Below are 17,658 nucleotides of genomic sequence, written 5' to 3'. Positions count from 1 at the left end.
ACACTCACGATATACTGTTAAATAAGTGTCCGCCTAGGAAGCATTGTTCACAGGCAGCAGCAGCAGACTGATGTTGCATAAATTATGCAATTCTATAGAACCAAGCCTCAGATTCCGCTTCATTGTTTCCTTTTAATTATCACAATTTTGTGACATTCAGATCTACGAGGATTCACTCAGTCGGTAGTTAGATGATTAATAACCAGACGCTTTGCATTGTAAACAACCGGAACAGCGGAGGTAACAATGCAGGCAACGCAAATATGCTTACAGAATGGTAACAGCATTACGTAAAACCGCTATGCAAAGCATATCGTATTTAGCTACGTCTTCAGATCATTTTTGGCGGCTATATTTAAGTAAATAGCCTGTCATCCCTCCCTGAAGACAATCTGATTTGTAGGTGTCGAGGCCATCCAGGTGGCTTTCCGAAAGGGTCGGAACGAAATGATACCAATAATTCCAGGCCACCACTGAGAACTTTTTACGATGAAAGTCCTAAAGTCAAAACAAATGCATTTTTAAACTACAATAAATAATATTTTTCTTACCCTCAATGGGTCCGATAGGAATTATAACCTCCACAGTAACGAAGCATCCAAGGGCGAGCAATCCGATAGACAACATGTTTGCTTTGCAGGATGTCATTGTTAACAGAAATATCTGGATCGTTCGCGCAGAATGTATATTTACAAGCCCGGATTCAAACGCCTCATCAAATCCTCAGTTGTGCTCGGCGGTCTGTTGTTCCTTGAGTCGTTCACCACGCTCTCCAAATGGCTAGCAACTGGAGCCGTGCTGGCAAGGTATAAATAACACAGAATCTTTGATAAGAAACAAAAAGACTTCCTTAAGCCCAGAAAGGCGATGTGTTGTAAAACGGCTCAGTCATGTATGTTGCTTACTCTTTACCAGCATGCAAACGGAAAACAGATCGGTCAATCACTTGCAATTAAACGGCACCGTTTAGGGGGTAAATGCAATGTTAAAACCGTTGCCTTGCGGTTGTTCGCCTTTAGATGCGGCGGGATATTATGAGTGTCCCCATAAAATAAAAAAGAAAAAACAAAAAGCGCCGTTCCCTCCTGTCCCACCGCCTCTGATGCTGGTGGTTATAATTTGGGAGCGCGTGAATGGGGCCTCTCCACAGCAGACTGGGGTATGACGTCACTCATTTCAATGGCTGTTCTGACAAACTGTGAAAGCTACGCGGCATTCTCCCTCTTGCGCAGGCGTACAACAGATTCCAGATCACATTCTACTTTGTCATTCAGTACAGGGAAACTGCTGCATAGTCTTTACTGTTCAGACATTTTGGCTCTTGGAATCTGTGGCCTTCAAAAATACTTCATTTCTTTGATATAATTCTTAATGCGATTTAATATAATGAGTCTCCTTTATCCGTAAAGGGTAAGGCTGTATCTCTTAATGGGCTGTATTCATCATGACTTTAATGCACATACTGTAATTTATATGTCGTAATTAAAACATTCAGTTTATGGATAATACAGATTACGGCAGAGACAATGTTCTAAATAATATCTAGATGTCACATAGATTTTATGAAGTTTTAAACATTTCTCATGAATTCCGCACTTAAGACATAATGGGCTGAGACACGATTGTGCGGAGCTCATCTCCTGCAGTACTGAAAAGTATTAGATATGTATTTCAGTACTGTGGAATTTACAGATCCTTTAAAATATTCCTTTATACTCGATTAGTTTAACACTGTTCTGATTCATTTTAAGAGAAAATCAGTGTATTTTTTAAAAACTCATGCGCTTACATTTCAGGGGGGAAAATGCGACCTATTGGGTCCTTTTGTTAGCATCATCTCGTCACTTTTAGATAAATCGTTTTTCACTCAGTTATCCGAGACGTAAGGTTCCCTGTGTTTTGTGTGTGTATAAAGACTGAAAAATTACTTATGATTATTGGGTTCTGGTGACTTCTAGTACAATTTAAATCTAAAACAAGTTTAATTTGTACATTACAACCTGCTGTGCAAAATTAGCCACAGTCCACTGAAATTCGCTGAATCCTCATTACTGTCGTGAAATTCTTTTTGTCCCTGTTCTTAGGTGTATGAAATGTTGCACCCTAGTGGTAAAAGTAATCGTTGCAGAATCTTCAAGCCAGACAACTGAAGACGCTGTTGCAAGGAAACCGTTTCAATCTCCAGTATATAAAATGAATGAACACAGAAAATATTAAACTACAGCTGAAATTAACTATAATAGAGATGCGACTTCGAAATGAGACATCATTTCAGTAGTAAGCAAATACAATGAAAAATTATGAAAACAACTTTTTTTTTATCACGTATCGTGAATAAAAAACTGAAAGGGCAGTAGTAGTAGAGGTGTGTTTGGTGTGTTTGGAACAGCATCATCATTTGTTTCCTGACCCCTCAACCTGAAAATGTATAAAAAAGCAACAGTAAAGCCCAAGAATAATAGTCTCTGAGCACACAAACAAAAAAAAACTACTCACCATTAAGACCACCATTAAGAAAGTATGGGAACTTAAGGTTTCTCTGAGATGTGATCTTCAAAACTTCACCCTCCCACCATGGCTGCATAATTATACAGATACATTGCACAAAACTGTGCTACACAATTTCAGTTTGGTACTTCAAAACATGGCAGCATCCAAACGTGTAACAGTATGCTAAGGAGGACATACTCAAATCAGCCATAACAGTAAAACTGTCAGTCCTAACCCATGAAGACCCAGAAGGTGTCTTGTGGCATCTGGCCTGTAAGTCCTGTAAGTTGCAAGGTAGAGTCTCCATGGATCTGAAATTTATTTCCAGAACATCCCATAGATGCTTGATCTGATAGACATTTGGGGAATTTGGAGGCCATATCAACACCTTGAACCATTTGTCATGTTCCTCATACCATCCATGAACAATCTTTGCAGTGTGGCAGGATGCATTATTCTGCTGAAAGAGGCTCCTGTCATTAGGGAATACCATTTCCATGAAGAGGTGAATTAGTCTGCAAAAATGTTAGGTGGTAGGTGGTATGTATCAAAGTAACATCCACTATAATGTCAGGACCCAAGGTGTCCCAGCAGAACATTGCCCAAAGCATCACGCTGCTTCTGCTGGCTTGACTTCTTTCCATTGTGCATCCTGATCTCTTCCGCAGGCAAGTGTCACACACACACACACACACACACACACACACACACACACACACACACACACACACATCTGAACATCCACCTGATGTAAAAGAAAATGGGATTCATCAGAGAAGGACATCAAAGAATATTTCTCCATGATCCAGTACTGATGCTCATGTGGCCATTGTAGGTGCTTTTGGCAGTAGACAGAGCTCAGTGTGGACACCGGTATGTTGCTATGCATCCCCATACACAGTAAGCTTTGATGCACTGTGTGTTCTGATACCTGTCATAGCCAGCATTTATGTCTTCAGCAATTTGTGCTACAGTAGCTCTTCTGTGGGATGGGACCATATAGACTAACCTTCGCTCCCCATCAGTGAGCCTTGGGCACAAATGACCCTGTTGCTGATTCACCGGTTGTCTTTGTTTTGGTAGGTGTTAATCACAACACATTTTCTGCTGTTTTGGAGAAGCTCTAGCACCGATTATCATGTAGCTGTTGTCACAGTCACTCAGTTTTCTGTTTCTAACACATCAACTTCAAGAACTGACTCTTCACTTTCTGCGTAATATATCCCATAATCAAGGTTATTCACTACACCTGTCAGTGGTTTTAATGTTGTGGATTATCGGTGTATGCCATTTATATTTGCTCTAAACATCCTGAGGCCTCCAAATGCCCTAAAATGGAACATTACAATAAATGAGAGTCAGTGTGTCTTACAATCCAAGCAAAGTGCTTCAGTTGAAGTGACTGAGGAGTAACTGAGAGGTCACCTCATTCATCCACAAATCTTTTATTTTGTAATGTGGAGCAATCACAAGGTGCGTGCATATGCCGAGAAGAGAGATTTATTATGGACAAATCCAGAATCTTAGTCATTAGTACAGTCCAGGCTCAATGAGCCAATATGGATAGATCCAGTATATATGACAAGACAAACAAAAAGTAAAAGACAAAAACCATGAAAATAACTAAACAGGCTAAATAAAATTGTATAGCACAGAACACAGCTAGAACAATAACACAGGCAACTTAAACTCAACAGGGCTCAGTACTTCCCACTATGAACAGAGAGGCATATATTCACAAAGCCCAGCAAACTAACGGGGAAAAACACAGGGTGATAACTAATAAAACAGTGAAAACCAAAACAAGGCCTGGAACAGGAATGGAACCAAAGCAAAACAAAGATACAAGATAGGGGAATCAGGGAGAAAGGACTCTAGGGAGGGCCAGTCATGACATATTTCACCTGATTGATTTCTCTGAAGATAGAAATATAATTAACAACAGAAATAATTTATGAGGTGTATCCCTAGATTTTGACTGTCTAGTGCCCTCAGCAGGGTTTAGTCTGGCACAGGCCACATGAGTACATCTTTAACTGATGAGGCAGGGTTCAACTTAACAAAAAGCTGCAAAAGGGGGCACAACATCATTGGCCATTGTGCCATCATGCTTCTGGCCAGCGCACAGCCCATATCACCTGATGTGCAGCCATGGGTATTTCTAGTGTCCTCAACCATTGTGCCAAAGTGGGTGCACACAACATGGCACAACTCCTTAAATTTCTAGATCAGCCTTCCTAGGTCTAAAGCAACCTTTCAATATAATCCTTCATGTAGAGCAAGCCCAGTGTTGTCATTTGGGGTAACATGAGTTTACGCTAGGCTGCTCCGGTTTGCATCCCAGGATCACAGCTCTTTTTTTGCCAGCATGTTCCTGATTTCTGAGTCTGATTGAGGAACTTTTCTTAGCATGGCAGAGAGAATGCATGACTGTAGTCCCTATGCACAGCGGTGTTGGATGCCTGTAGTGATGTGTCTGCAGAGTCTATCTGAGGTTTTCTAAGGAAACATAATATCAAGATGTTATTATGGCCTGACCAAGACCTGAGAGCATCAGAATGCTGATGCTGATTTAGTAACGTGAACATTTGCTGTTTTTTGAAAACAGGTATTAGGCTGTGCATGGACTTTGACCTACATGTTTTGTCAGTGTGCCATCTGAAAGGTTATGATACAGCATATACAGTAGTATTCAGCATATACAGTAGTATTTAGCATATCCAAGGGGGCAGTTATTACTGTACTGTTTTCACTTTCTCTCACCAGGGTATTCCTGAAATGGTTGTCTGGATAATCAGTGCTGTGATTTTACAAAGTTCCAAGTTGTATTTCTGAAAATATATTTAAACATTTTGAATTAATCCCTCCAACATGTAACAAACAGTCATGTAGTATTGTTTTTGACTGCTTGTGTGTGTTGACTGACTGCAAAGTTTTGAGAACCAGAAGTTAGATGTTTGTACCATTGCGTGTGAAGTTTTAATACTGTGTGGGAAGTTGTTCCAGGAATGGTATATAAACAATTGAGAAACTGTTGTAATGACATACACACACACACACACACACACACACACATACACACACACACGATGGCATATACACACACAGTATGACATCTGTGTCAGAGAATAAAGATGGGAATAAAGCTTTGTTGAACTAACATTGTAACTGCCTTTGTTAATATAATCAAATTCTTAGTCATTCTGGAGATGTATATTTATTGTGTGTGTGTGTGTGTGTGTGTGTGTGTGTGTGTGTGTGATTACATCAGTTACAGTTTCTCAATTGTTTAGATACTATTTATTTATTTGTGTATTATTTTATAATTGTTCATAATTTAATTCTTAAAATCCATTGTTTTTAAATATTTCAAGTTTCTTTACTAAATTGCAGTATTGGACTAAATGAATGAGTAAATAAGGATAAATAATAAGAAAGTGAACTAGAGAAAGAGAAACTTTCAAAACCTGTAAATGTGATCTATTTAAATGTTAACTATTTTCCTCCATCCCTCCTGTCCTGCAGGTGGCCCTGTACACCAAACATCTTTCGTGCTGACTGTTAGTCACTATTTGTAACCCCCCCCCCCCCCCTCCAAGTTCACAGAGGTATGGAAGTTTGGGAAAGGGATAGAGACTTCTTGATGGAAAAGAAAGAGTGAGACAATTTGTTACAGGGAAAAGGCCATATGAAAGCCCACTGTGACACTTTGACAGTGCTGCACAATTTTGGGAATGTGTAAATACCCAATATTTTACATGCAGGAGTTGAAATAGTCCAGGCTAATCCATCTGGGGACATCTTCTGTCAGGTATAGATTGTGAATCCAGATTTTACATTGAAACCCAGCTAAACCTGATATATGTCCTAGAACTGCACTTGGATTAGCATTGGGAATATAAATACAGTTAAGTCATTACATCGTTATGTCATTATGATTGTATATTGCATGTTTCCACTGTTCATTCCACTTGAAATGTGCAGACTGAATGTCAGCTTCTTTGGTGAAAGCTAACCATGATATATTTAGTATGAACTTTCCTATGGGTAAATGCCATTAAGACTATGGAGTTATATTAAAATAACTTAAATCCAAATTTATCCAACCCCAACAACTAAGATAAACGCATATTTGCATAACTAAAGAATTACATAATACATAGCCAGAAATAAAATACTGTGATGTCTGCTGCTGCCTGGGAGAGAAAGCAGGGAGGGTAGTATGGAGACTCCCAGGATGCTGTGCATCTCCCTGTATATTAGTTAAAAAATGTATTTTTTAATGTAGTTCAAAGTTGTTGATTTGTGTGTTCATGTGTTTATTTAGTTTAGTCTCTTTTAGTTTTAATAGCATTTTTAAAAGTGTCTCTCCTCGTGTTTGGCTTTTTTTGTTACCATCTCCCTTATTTCCCTGTATATTTTCAGTCCAGTTCTGCTCGTGGTTTGCTGCATGCGAAACTCAATAAACAAGCTGTTTGTGGGCAAAAATGTCTTCTGTTTCTTCTTCCATGCAGACACTACACTGGTGTCAGAAATGGGATCTGAGCTAGAAGTGATTGAGTGACTCATCAATGATCTTGAAGTTGAGAGGTGAAGAAGTGCCTGACACTTTGTCTAGTCAGCCACCTCATTCTTGGCTGGTGGGTAAACAGGGCGAAGAGGCTATAGAACCGGATCTCAGAAGTGGAGCATGCATCCGCCTACCATGCTACAATGGTGGGAGCCATACTCCACACAGCTGCAAATGGTTGCTCGGCATCATGGCTAAACTGGCTGTCAGCACTGGAGGGGAAGGCCCTACAGGTCTTTGTGGAGCTGCAACTGAAGCAGGAAGACCTCATGTCATTGATCACAGTCCTCCAATGATGTTTCAGGAAAGTGTGGGTTGGCATCATTGATCAAGCAGTTGTTTGTAGAGCCACAAAGGTGTGTGTATGGGGGTGGGGGGGAGATGCAGGTGCTTAAGCATGCTGGTGGGGGAACTGAGCACAAAGGTTTGGTTGACATACCCGCTGTTCGAGAAGGAAGTGAAAGGAAGAGCTGGCAATAGGATACTTCCAGAGCATTCTACTGCAAGAGGACCTAGGATGGTATGTATAGCTCTCTGCACCAGCAAGTTTCCAAACAACCATCATCGAAGCAGAGAGCAGAGCTAATTAATAATAATAATAATAATAATACATTGTATTTATATAGCACTTTTCAAAGACTAAAAGATGCTTACAACAGTCAGTACAAAAGAAAAGACATTGATAGACATATAAAACAAAACATTGTCAGTGATGGGACATTGCAGTGTGCAGAATGATATATGCTAGAGGAGCTCCATTAGGGGACAAAGTGCCAAGCATCTCCTGAGCAAGTGGACTTCTCGTTGATACAGGCTCCTCAGTGTCAGCGCCACAACCAGATGTGTGCCCCCTCAAGTAGAGATGAGAGGCAGGAAGTGGCTGTGGATCATGTTGTTGTGGTCAGAGTCAACTGCTTGAATTTGGACTCACAGTGGACGCGCGCTTGGATTTCCTCGCTGCGGACCAGGATGTGCTTGACCTTCTGAGTTTTAAAGGGAAACATGTGAAGCAAGATAGCAAGAGCAGAGGAGCAGAGGCAGAGAGTCGTGGATCTCTGGCAGCATCAGCCCCCGCTTGCCGTGGGTGAAGCTGGCGATCGTGGAGGATCTGAAGAGGCACCATCAGCCAAAACTCTGAGGGCGGGGACAGCGCGCACAAGCAAAATGGTTGTCAACATCAACAATGCTGTGGAAACAGCGAACAATAGCGCAACGAGTAGCACAGGCAAAGAAGAAGAGTGAAGTTGCTGCTGTCATCTGGGGGCTACTGAGGAGAGGGCATGTCGCAGCCCTGGAGCGAAGAGAACCCTTATAGCCTCCATCGCTGCCTGGGAGAAAGATAGCGAGGAGGGCGCTACAAGTACTCCCGGAATGCCGTGAGTCTCCTTGCATCTTGTAAAATTTTTAAAAATTAATATTTTAGCTACCTTCTCTCTTTTTTTCTTGTTTAGTTTCAGTTCTGCTTGCTGTGTGTGAACCTCAATAAAAGAGCTGTTTGTAAGCAGAAATGTCTTCTGACTCTTCTTCCGTGCCAGCGCTACATTACAGTCTGCTGGTCTGCCAAGTGCTCACTAAAGTGGAGCTCCTTTGCAATGGGGCATGCTTAGGAGAATGCAGGCAGCTGGGAGGAGGGTTTTTTTTTGGGGGGGGGGGGTTTTGTTGCTTCTAGAAGCTGTGGATGGGGAAGTGTTTGGTGAGAGAATTCCACCTATGTAGGACATGCGTGGACAATGTAGCAGCAAGGTTTGCATTGCAACCCACATCTCCTAAAATCGTCAGACCTCCCAGAGAAATGGTCAGGGATCAGCCACTGGCTTTTAAATTTTGGCCAGTATAACTGTATTTGCCAAGAGGTTCTGGTGACAGATCAGTAGTGTTGATAAATATTGGCCTTAGCCTTCAGTGTTAGACATAGGAGAGGCTGGGAGAAGGTAGTTATGCTTATTGTATGCCTGCTGTAAATCCATGTGAACGAGTTGACGCAATCTGGCAGGTATTAACACTTAATGACCTCTTGGCCCCAGGCTGGTGTGACCGAATGGCTTTGTGTTTAACTGTCTGTGAAGTGCGTCTGGCACAACATTCTTCTGCCCAACTGAGTGAAAGAGGATTGTTCTCAGCTGTCTAGTTTCTAGTTATTTTTCTAGTATTAGAGTTTGCTTTCACAAACCGGTGTTTGGAAATATTTGATTCCAGTGTAAATGAAAGGGGGTAATTTGTAGTTCTGACAAAAGACAAAATAAAAGTCAATTACCAAGTAGTGGCTTAAAATAAAACAAAACGTATTTTTCCCATGATAATTTTTCTAGTCAATTAGCCATTGATAAGTAAAACAAAGATATTGCCATTAATAAACAGAGTGTCTTCTGATCAGCAGAAAGCAAAAAGTGGGCCCTGTGTGTGTGTGTGTGCGCGCACACCATCTTGGATGCACTAGTGCAATGTGCGGGGGTTGGTTTGACACCCAGCCAGCTTAAACATTCTCAGGCCACATGTTCACTCAGGGCAGAGTGTCTGGCCACCCTCCAAGCACATCTGCACACAATCCTCCCTGCCGACAGAATCCCAGTTCTGGAGTCCATGCTGCCATGAGGAGGAGAGGAGCTTTTCCAGACTCCTACAACCTGCTGTGGCCAGCCAGGAACAGGATAGCACAAATGACGAGAGGACCGCACACTGATTCATGACACGACTGCATTAATGATATACCACAGAAATTGCCCTTTTATCAAGACAGGACATCAAGACAGGACATCAAGACAGGACACTAACACATTCTGCCTTGTTGAGCAATAAAAAATATTTCAGGGTGTCGTGGCAAAAACAAGGATAAAACCCCACAGTTTTGGATGAACCCTGTAGCAGTTTCTATATCCTCTATCCTAGGAAGTGACACAGATAAATGAATGGGCAGGAAGCAGTGGAGCACGTTTGTTTAAATGTCCTGGCTGAATTGCGTCACTTGGCTGGATGTGAAGGGAGGTCTGCGGATCCAGTTGTACTGGCCCTGAGCCATAGACCAAAAATGATCGTTTCATAAATCAGGGATCACGGCCCTGCATATGTCACTGAACTTGGCCTAGATTTACTTTCACCACATCCTTCCCCAATCCCAAACCCACACTAGAATGAACTACAAAGTGTTTATGCACTGTAATGTCACATTCACTCAAACAAGCCATACCCATTAAAGGTCCTTAATCAGCTGATATACAATAAATAATATACAGTCCTTTAGGAAATATATATACTTAATGTAACTGAATAACGTATGCACTATACAACAATAAGAAAGAATACAATTATGACCAAGTAGCTTTTTAGTAGAAGTAGCTCAGAAAATTCTAAATCTGTGGCCATTCTCTTACTTATTGAGACACAGTCTCAAGGCTAGGCTGAAAACCTATCTGTACAGTCAGGCATTTCATTAACTGCTTCCCATCTTAGGTAAAGGTATCGATCTGTGGGTCCATGTGCATTGAGAGTTATGTAAACTGGAATGTTATGATGCTGTCACTTCACTTCTCTTTTGTCACTCAAGTTTGTTAACTGAGAGCGGTGGAGTACTGATGTTCCAGGGTGCCCTCGTGCCTGTGTTTCCTTCTGGCTCTATACTTTTAGCTCTGCTGCTATAGCTAGATCTGCCGGAGTCCATCTTTGCATGTTATAATTTACACACCCTCATACCTGGACATGCCTAATAATCTATTCTCTCTTTCTGCCGAGGTACACCTACCCCTGATGTCATGATATTACTGAACCTCATCCCGTATCAGCTGCCATAGCTTCTCCCACCTCCCCCTGATGCCCCCTGCTGTAGCCCACCACACCTCCACCGAAGCCAACTACTTCTCCATTGCCCTTGATGGACGTTCTCATGCGGGATGGGTTTCAGACACGCACACACAATGGGGACCAGTCTAGGACTTCTAGAAAACCAGACTAGACATGAATTGCCTATTTTTTCATTTTATTATTATTCATTTATTTTTATCTTAAAATTATTACTATTGTGTTGAGTCTTGGTTTCTCTCAAGGTTTCTTCCTTATGCTCTAGGGACCTTTTCCTTGACACTGTCAGACCTTGGCTTGCTCACATAGTGCTTGGACTTGGACATTTGCAAATCTCCTTTGTGACAACATCTGTTGTAAGCGCTATATAAATACATTTGATTTGATTATTTAGTTTTTTTCTATTGAGCCTATACTGTTATACTGTGCATTTTTCATGCTTTGTGGCTATAGAATCTTCTAACTAGTGGCTATGAATTATGTTGTGGGTACACTCTCTAAAACATATGGTCACATGTTCTATCTTGCAGCTAGCAAGGCTGTGGCAACTAATAATTAGACAAATAATCCTGCTACTGTGACCACAGCATCATAATTTATGACCATGTGGTGTAAAACGTGTTACATCCCCAGTGCCGTACAATAGCGGCTAGCATGCAGTGCGAATATCAGCAGGTGGGTACCCAAGTGTAGTGCATGTTTTCACAGAGAGGTAATTACTGCAGTGGCCATGCTGACAACACCTGAGGAATTCGAGGCATGCACAAACAGTATGTTCACCTCCCCCTCCCCCCAACCTCCAGGCTGAAGATGCTTCTCCCCGAGCTTCTGGGGGAGGAGGGGGGGGGGGGGGGGTTTGTTCATTTTATATCTGTATATATTCTAGGTGTTCTCCGACAAATTATTGCTATTTTATTTGTAGCATGCCCTCAAATATATAAGTGGTGGAGCTCTAATGATCTAAACTTATATCAGTATGACCTGCTAACCCTAACTGTTTGATCCTTTCTCCTTTGATACATAGAACTGGAATTTGGATTTTTTTTTCTTATTGTCAAAGAAATTGCCAGGGAATTTTGAGTGGAGCAATCCTGACAGGGAGTAGTTCTCGCAGAGACCCAACATCTGCAGTTAACTAATAAAAGAATTCGAGCCATGACTGACTATTCCTCCCACCACACCGCTGTTGAAGCGTTTGTCGCCATCGCCGACCGTGGTGAGGCGAGCTAGTGGTTTGGAGCTGCCTGCGTACCCAGCTGACTTATGGTCCAGAGTGGTTCTGTGGTGATGAGGTCGGCCTCTTGGCAGATGGTCCGGGGCAGGTCCTTAAGCCTCTAGTTCATGCCGGGTGTAAATGAGCTTCACTCTCATTTGCTTCTATTGCTGTGTATAAGTAACTGACGTAAGCATGAGTTTGAAAATAAGTTCCAAGAGCTGTGTGACGCTGAGTGTGAAGGGCGGGGGGCTGTTGGATTTGTGTATATGTCTATATACCTGCCTTAAACATCTAGACATGGCTGGAGAAAACATTCACGTGTACGCTATTTTACATTTTAATGTGTGCTATTTTGAAACGGCGACAAAAGATCAAATGATCAAGAAGTAAACAAACGAAGACGTACCACTCTGCACGAACATTACCGTAAAACAACGCCAAACTAGCTTATACCTATATCTTCACACTTCTAGGGTTGTTCATATAGGCCTATTGGTTTAAACGAAGTCAACAGCAGATAATTTTACTATATTGTTGTTCCCTTTACAATTGCTTCACTCCCCAAATAAGGGATGCGGGTGTGGGAGCGCAGTGCGCGCCGCAGCTACAAGCGACTCAAATCTCTTCCCAGATTCCAGGCTGAATTTCCCTAGCTGACGTCAGCTGACTGCTTTGGCTGTACTAGCCGCTCCGGACATAGTGTTGTAAAAATGCTGCTCTCTGTGCCGCCAAGGACAGGACTCAACCCCTATAACGGCTATACCAACAGAACCAATAAAAAGGTAACGCGATACCGCTTTTTAAATGCATTAGCTGCTTTTGATAAGTAGAAACGATAATTTAACAAGCTTATTACTTCAGGCAATGTAATTGCCTGAGTATAGGCTGCAGTGTCCTTGAAAGTGAAGCGTACAAAAATGATCTGTGTCTCCCCGTTGCTTTACACCGGATAGCATACTGTACCTCTTTGGAGTGGGAAAGAATTGAAATCGCCGCGAATGTGTTCAAACTAGAAAGCGGTGATTTGAACCCTGGTTATTTATTCGGCTGTTTTAAGAAGTCACAGAACGGGTTTAACTTGCAAACTGTAATGTTCACGGCTAATTGTGATGAGCTTCTTTAAAGGAAATGGTATAACATCAAAGCAACTCTCTTTATGCAAGTGATTACGAGGGCGTATTATTTTGTATTTCCTAAGAATCGATTTGAGGATTTTGGGAAAAAGAAAATTAGTTTAACCAAGTTTGAGACATTCGCCCCACCCCTAAAAAATCTTACTACGATGACGGGAAACAATTGCTAGCAAATTGAATGTGTTAACAGAAAATCTTAAATTCTGGTGTGACAAACGATGTAATACTGAGTTTTATTTACGTTTAATCCATTTACAGAATGCTTAAAAATACTTGAAACTGGAATTGGCTTAGCCATTGGATGATAAAACCACATAGTCTTGCAATAGGCTACAATTCCCACGTTAATGCGGTCAGATGGTTAGAAGTAAACAAGGGCTATTTCATGTTATTATTAACCTTTATCTTTAAGGTAATATTGCATCACTGTGCATTGCATATAAGAAGTTGTATATAAAACTCGTCACTAGTATCAGCAATTTAGACCAAACTCATCTTGTGATAAATTGGTAAGCGGCGTCTATTGTACATTTTCAAATTTAAAGTATAAACATATTCTGCATTATAGAGCAGCAGTGGTGGAAATTCTGTATAAAATAGCATACTGCAATATTAGTGCAGTGGTGAATGCCCTAGCAAGGTCATCACAGCTAATGACAGCTATCCAACAATGTGATTAATCTAGGAATCAAAACCCGTGGTCCTGTGGATTATTTTATCGATCATTAGTAGGTTGATGTTTTAGTGGGTTGATGTGAGGGATGAGCTTGGTGATTTTGTTATATAACAGTGGACTTGCAGGAATGACAAAAGTGAAAAGACTCATTTTCTCGACTGCAGCTTCAGCGATTAACATAGCAAATATTCACAATCTGAGTCACTTCTGTAAACGTGACTGGCAAAATTCTTAAACAGTAATTTAGAAGAAATTATGCACTTTATGAAGCAGCCAGAAAGAATCACATCTTGCTGATATAATTCTCATGCATTTGTTAACCCCTGCTCACCTGAAAGTCTACAGAGTTTATCGTAAGAAACCTGGAGGATGGACAGATGGATATTAACATGAATAATCACACTGCGCAACTGTCACTACCTGATATTGCAGATGTTTGAGGAGCAAAACATTGGAGTACCTCAGTCACTGATCTTGGATGGGAGATGTCCTTCAGCTTTATCTCAGAACACATTAACTGTTATGGTATCTGCAGCATCTGTGTAACTATAAGTGTGAGATATAGTGCCATTAAGTCTCTGAATGGTGAAAACTGAAACAGTTACTCTTGCACACAAACTTCCTAGCAGTGCTGCCTTCAAATTTATAGTGGGAGTAAACAAACCGCCAAATTACTGTAAAAATGTTTAGTGTCCTATCCAGAAGATCCAGTGACTTTTTATTGCAGGAATTTCTGACATTTTGCTAAAAAGCCACAAATAACACCCCAAGGAAAAAAAATGGTTGGAAACTGTGACACAATAAATACAGCTGACTCATCATCCAGGTACATTAATGATATCTTCTCCAAATAATATACATTTTAGACAGCGTGACAGTATGACTACCCTCAGCTAATCCAATTATTAGTTTACCCAGAGAGCAACATGGATTTCTCAGATGTTAAAGGGACATGGATTGCTGTTACAGGAATAGAAAACATGCGTTCTCCTGGGGATAGGACAAAGGATATACTCCTTCACTGTGTACAGGACACATAGTGCTAGAGTGCTTGGAATCACGCTCTGAAACGCAGTCTGCTTCGTCCGGCATGCTTAACAGGGATGTGGATGGCTCAGATTAATGACTTGGAATTCTTGGAATTCCCAAGTCAGACAGGGCACTTATATCTGGAGGTGTTGGCTGCCGCAAAGACTATCTTTCTTTTCTCTCCTTTTGGCAGATATTTGACAGGCGTGACAGCTTGATAAGTGAATAAGTCAGACAGAAGGAAGACTGCAGAAACCGGCAGCACGCTGTAACCCGTCATTTGTACTTTTAACAAAAAATGCAGGGTGGGTGGGGGGTTCACCGATGTGGGGGGTGATGGGATTGGTTGATTTATTTATTTTTTTCTCCCTCCCTTCATTACTCTGCCTACTTTGATCTACTATCTTGGTTTATGTCCAATTCTGACTGGAAAATTAGTTCGTAAGATAGTGAGGCCTGTTCACCGTTAGGCATAAAACAACTTTAAAGATTTTATATAAATTCATACATGAACATTAAATATAAATTGCTTTCTTAATTGTTGTTTATAAACAGGATTACTTTTTACCCTCTCTTAAGACCTTTTGCATAATCAGTGTGATTATCATCATCAGGCAAGTGCTGCAGCATCATTCAGTGCATGCAGGTACTGTATATTGTAACAGGGATCATCCTTCAAAGATCTCAAGCATTTCAGTAAGAATCTCATTTATCAGTAGACACACTGTATGTAGACTACAGTGTGTCCATTATATAACACTGCAGCTCATCATATTCTTATCATTACTAATTGTTTCTCCGGAAGCACACAGCATAACTCACTATCTTATAGTAGCATAATTTGACGGTACTAGTTTTCAACCAATACTATGAGTTATGAATTCAAACCATAATGTCATGAAATCATTTATTTTGAAGAGTATATTTATGAAGGCTTTTGATGGCTTAAACAATTATTCTATTAGACTGTGTTAAATCCCAGTAAGAAGATACGGAGCAGTTTCACATTTACTGAGTCTATCAGTAAAGTTGTGTAATTTTAAATTATGAGAATCAACTAATTTAATTACGTATGGGTGGTTTGAAACATAGCAAAATTATCCTTTAATTTTATTCCAGTCAGTGGATGAACTTGTTACTATCCTAGCTGATGTGTAGATCTGCCATAAAGAAAGGTTCAGTATCTGAGGTTGAGTACCCCTCTTTAGAGCCTCAGTAAGTAATGAAGAGAAGAGCACATCATGCCAAGCTATTGTACACTGTTAAAGGGGGCAGGACCTTTACACATGTATGCTGCAGTGGAGAGTTTTCTTGACTGGGTTAGGTATAGGCCAAGAAGTACTATGGTTGTGGTTTATTTATATTGATTTGTTGTTTGTCAGCTGGAATCAGCAGTTGATGAACCATCATGCCTTCTGACAACATGGGTGGACCTCATGAGTTTAATATGGTCTCTGAGCAATATTTGGACACAACGTGACTTGTGTTCAGAATTTCAGATTAAAATATTTGAGGACAAACAGGAAGTGCATGAATAGGATGCCCTTGGGTAGAGCTCAGCATTGAGGGCTATGCCAGAGTGCTTACATTTACTTTAAAAAATGAATCCGTTTCATTGAAGGGGAGAGAAAATGCCAAAATGTGGGATAAGTACAATGATAACAACACAGTGTCCACTGTTAAAGTAACCTATGTGCTTATTAGGCGTTTTAGCACGGTAGTTGTTTAGTTGATTATTTTGCATGATGGGGTCGAGTTGCAGCTCACCTTGAGCAGGACAGATGGGTTTGGTGGGAAGGTACATTTCGGTTATCATATTTTCTCATGCTGAGGCAAAGCAAGCAGAATGGAGAAGTTGTAATGAGACAGTAGCTTCCCAGCATGTGAGAGGGATTAGTGCTGGATGCTCAGACCCCAATTTGACAAGCCTTCATGGAGAAAGGGGTAGAGGAGTATTGTATGAGGATATCAAATATTTTCCAATGCCTAAAATTATCCCTAAATGGGAATACAACCTCTATGAATAGGAATAATTTTTGAATTCCTTTAAAAAACCCTGAAATACGATGGTTTCCAGTTTGAAAATGACCAAGAATGGTTATATTGTGTAGCTGTTGGATGTAAAAATGTTAATAAAAAAATAAAAAAATAAAAAGATGTCCTGGGATGAGAGAGGATGATAGTGACTATTTTAAACGAGTCTAGAGAAATAGGCATAAATGTCTGGTTCAGTGTCTGGTTAAATTTACATATTTGTATTTGGAGCATATTAATAAATCAAGCCAGAGCCGAACATGAAAATAAGTGAGGAACGTTTGAATTCGTGATGTAGGCAGATGAGATTACATCAGGAAAAAAAGCACCATTTTATAAGTGCGTAGCTAAAAGGACATGTGCAAGTGGTGATTTTTCTGTGCTCTTTTGCTTTCGGTTTTAGCAAATGCCCTTTTGCCCCTCTGCTGGTAGAACTTTTGAGAGAATGCAGGGGAGGTCCCAGATGAGTCCTTCCTCTGTCATAAATGTGTCCAGCTCTTGACTTAACCATAATGCCAGTTATTCCCCCAAAGTGCACCCCCCCCCCCCCCCCCCCCCCAATTTTAAACCCCTATGAGGCAATCTGTGGTTCTGAGGCCTTCGTTAAACTGCCCTATTGTTCCATGCCTGTGGTCTAAATTTCTCAGGGCTGTCTAATGAAATACTCCATCCTTGTCTGCCCTTGTGACTGATGAGGAGTTAATTAGAAAAGTAAGCA

The 17,658-nt window shown here is 40.8% G+C and overlaps 2 protein-coding genes across 5 annotated transcripts in view; one reads left to right on the top strand and one right to left on the bottom strand.

Annotated features, from left to right (window-relative positions):
- LOC113581389 (low density lipoprotein receptor-related protein 1Ab) overlaps positions 1-1,130 on the bottom strand; it is a 90,611-nt gene extending 89,481 nt beyond the window's left edge. For 2 of the 4 annotated variants that reach the window (XM_035521171.2, XM_035521174.2), the window contains exon 1: positions 552-1,130. In XM_035521171.2, coding sequence (XP_035377064.1) covers positions 552-648 — 97 coding nt within the window. In that variant the 5' untranslated portion in view covers positions 649-1,130. The remainder of the gene's footprint in view (positions 1-551) is intronic. The other 2 variants (XM_035521172.2, XM_035521173.2) reach the window with 2 other exon arrangements.
- An 11,567-nt stretch (positions 1,131-12,697) lies between these two features.
- LOC145656759 (RNA-binding motif, single-stranded-interacting protein 2-like) overlaps positions 12,698-17,658 on the top strand; it is a 9,652-nt gene continuing 4,691 nt past the window's right edge. The window contains exon 1 of the mRNA XM_081709748.1: positions 12,698-12,850. Within this exon, the coding sequence (XP_081565874.1) occupies positions 12,779-12,850 (72 nt within the window). The 5' untranslated portion in view covers positions 12,698-12,778. The remainder of the gene's footprint in view (positions 12,851-17,658) is intronic.

This window comes from Electrophorus electricus, unplaced genomic scaffold (assembly GCF_041902795.1).
Source record: "Electrophorus electricus isolate QZ-2024a unplaced genomic scaffold, ASM4190279v1 Scaffold90, whole genome shotgun sequence".
Classification (NCBI taxonomy): domain Eukaryota; kingdom Metazoa; phylum Chordata; class Actinopteri; order Gymnotiformes; family Gymnotidae; genus Electrophorus; species Electrophorus electricus.
This window is presented reverse-complemented; position numbering and strand designations above follow the sequence as displayed.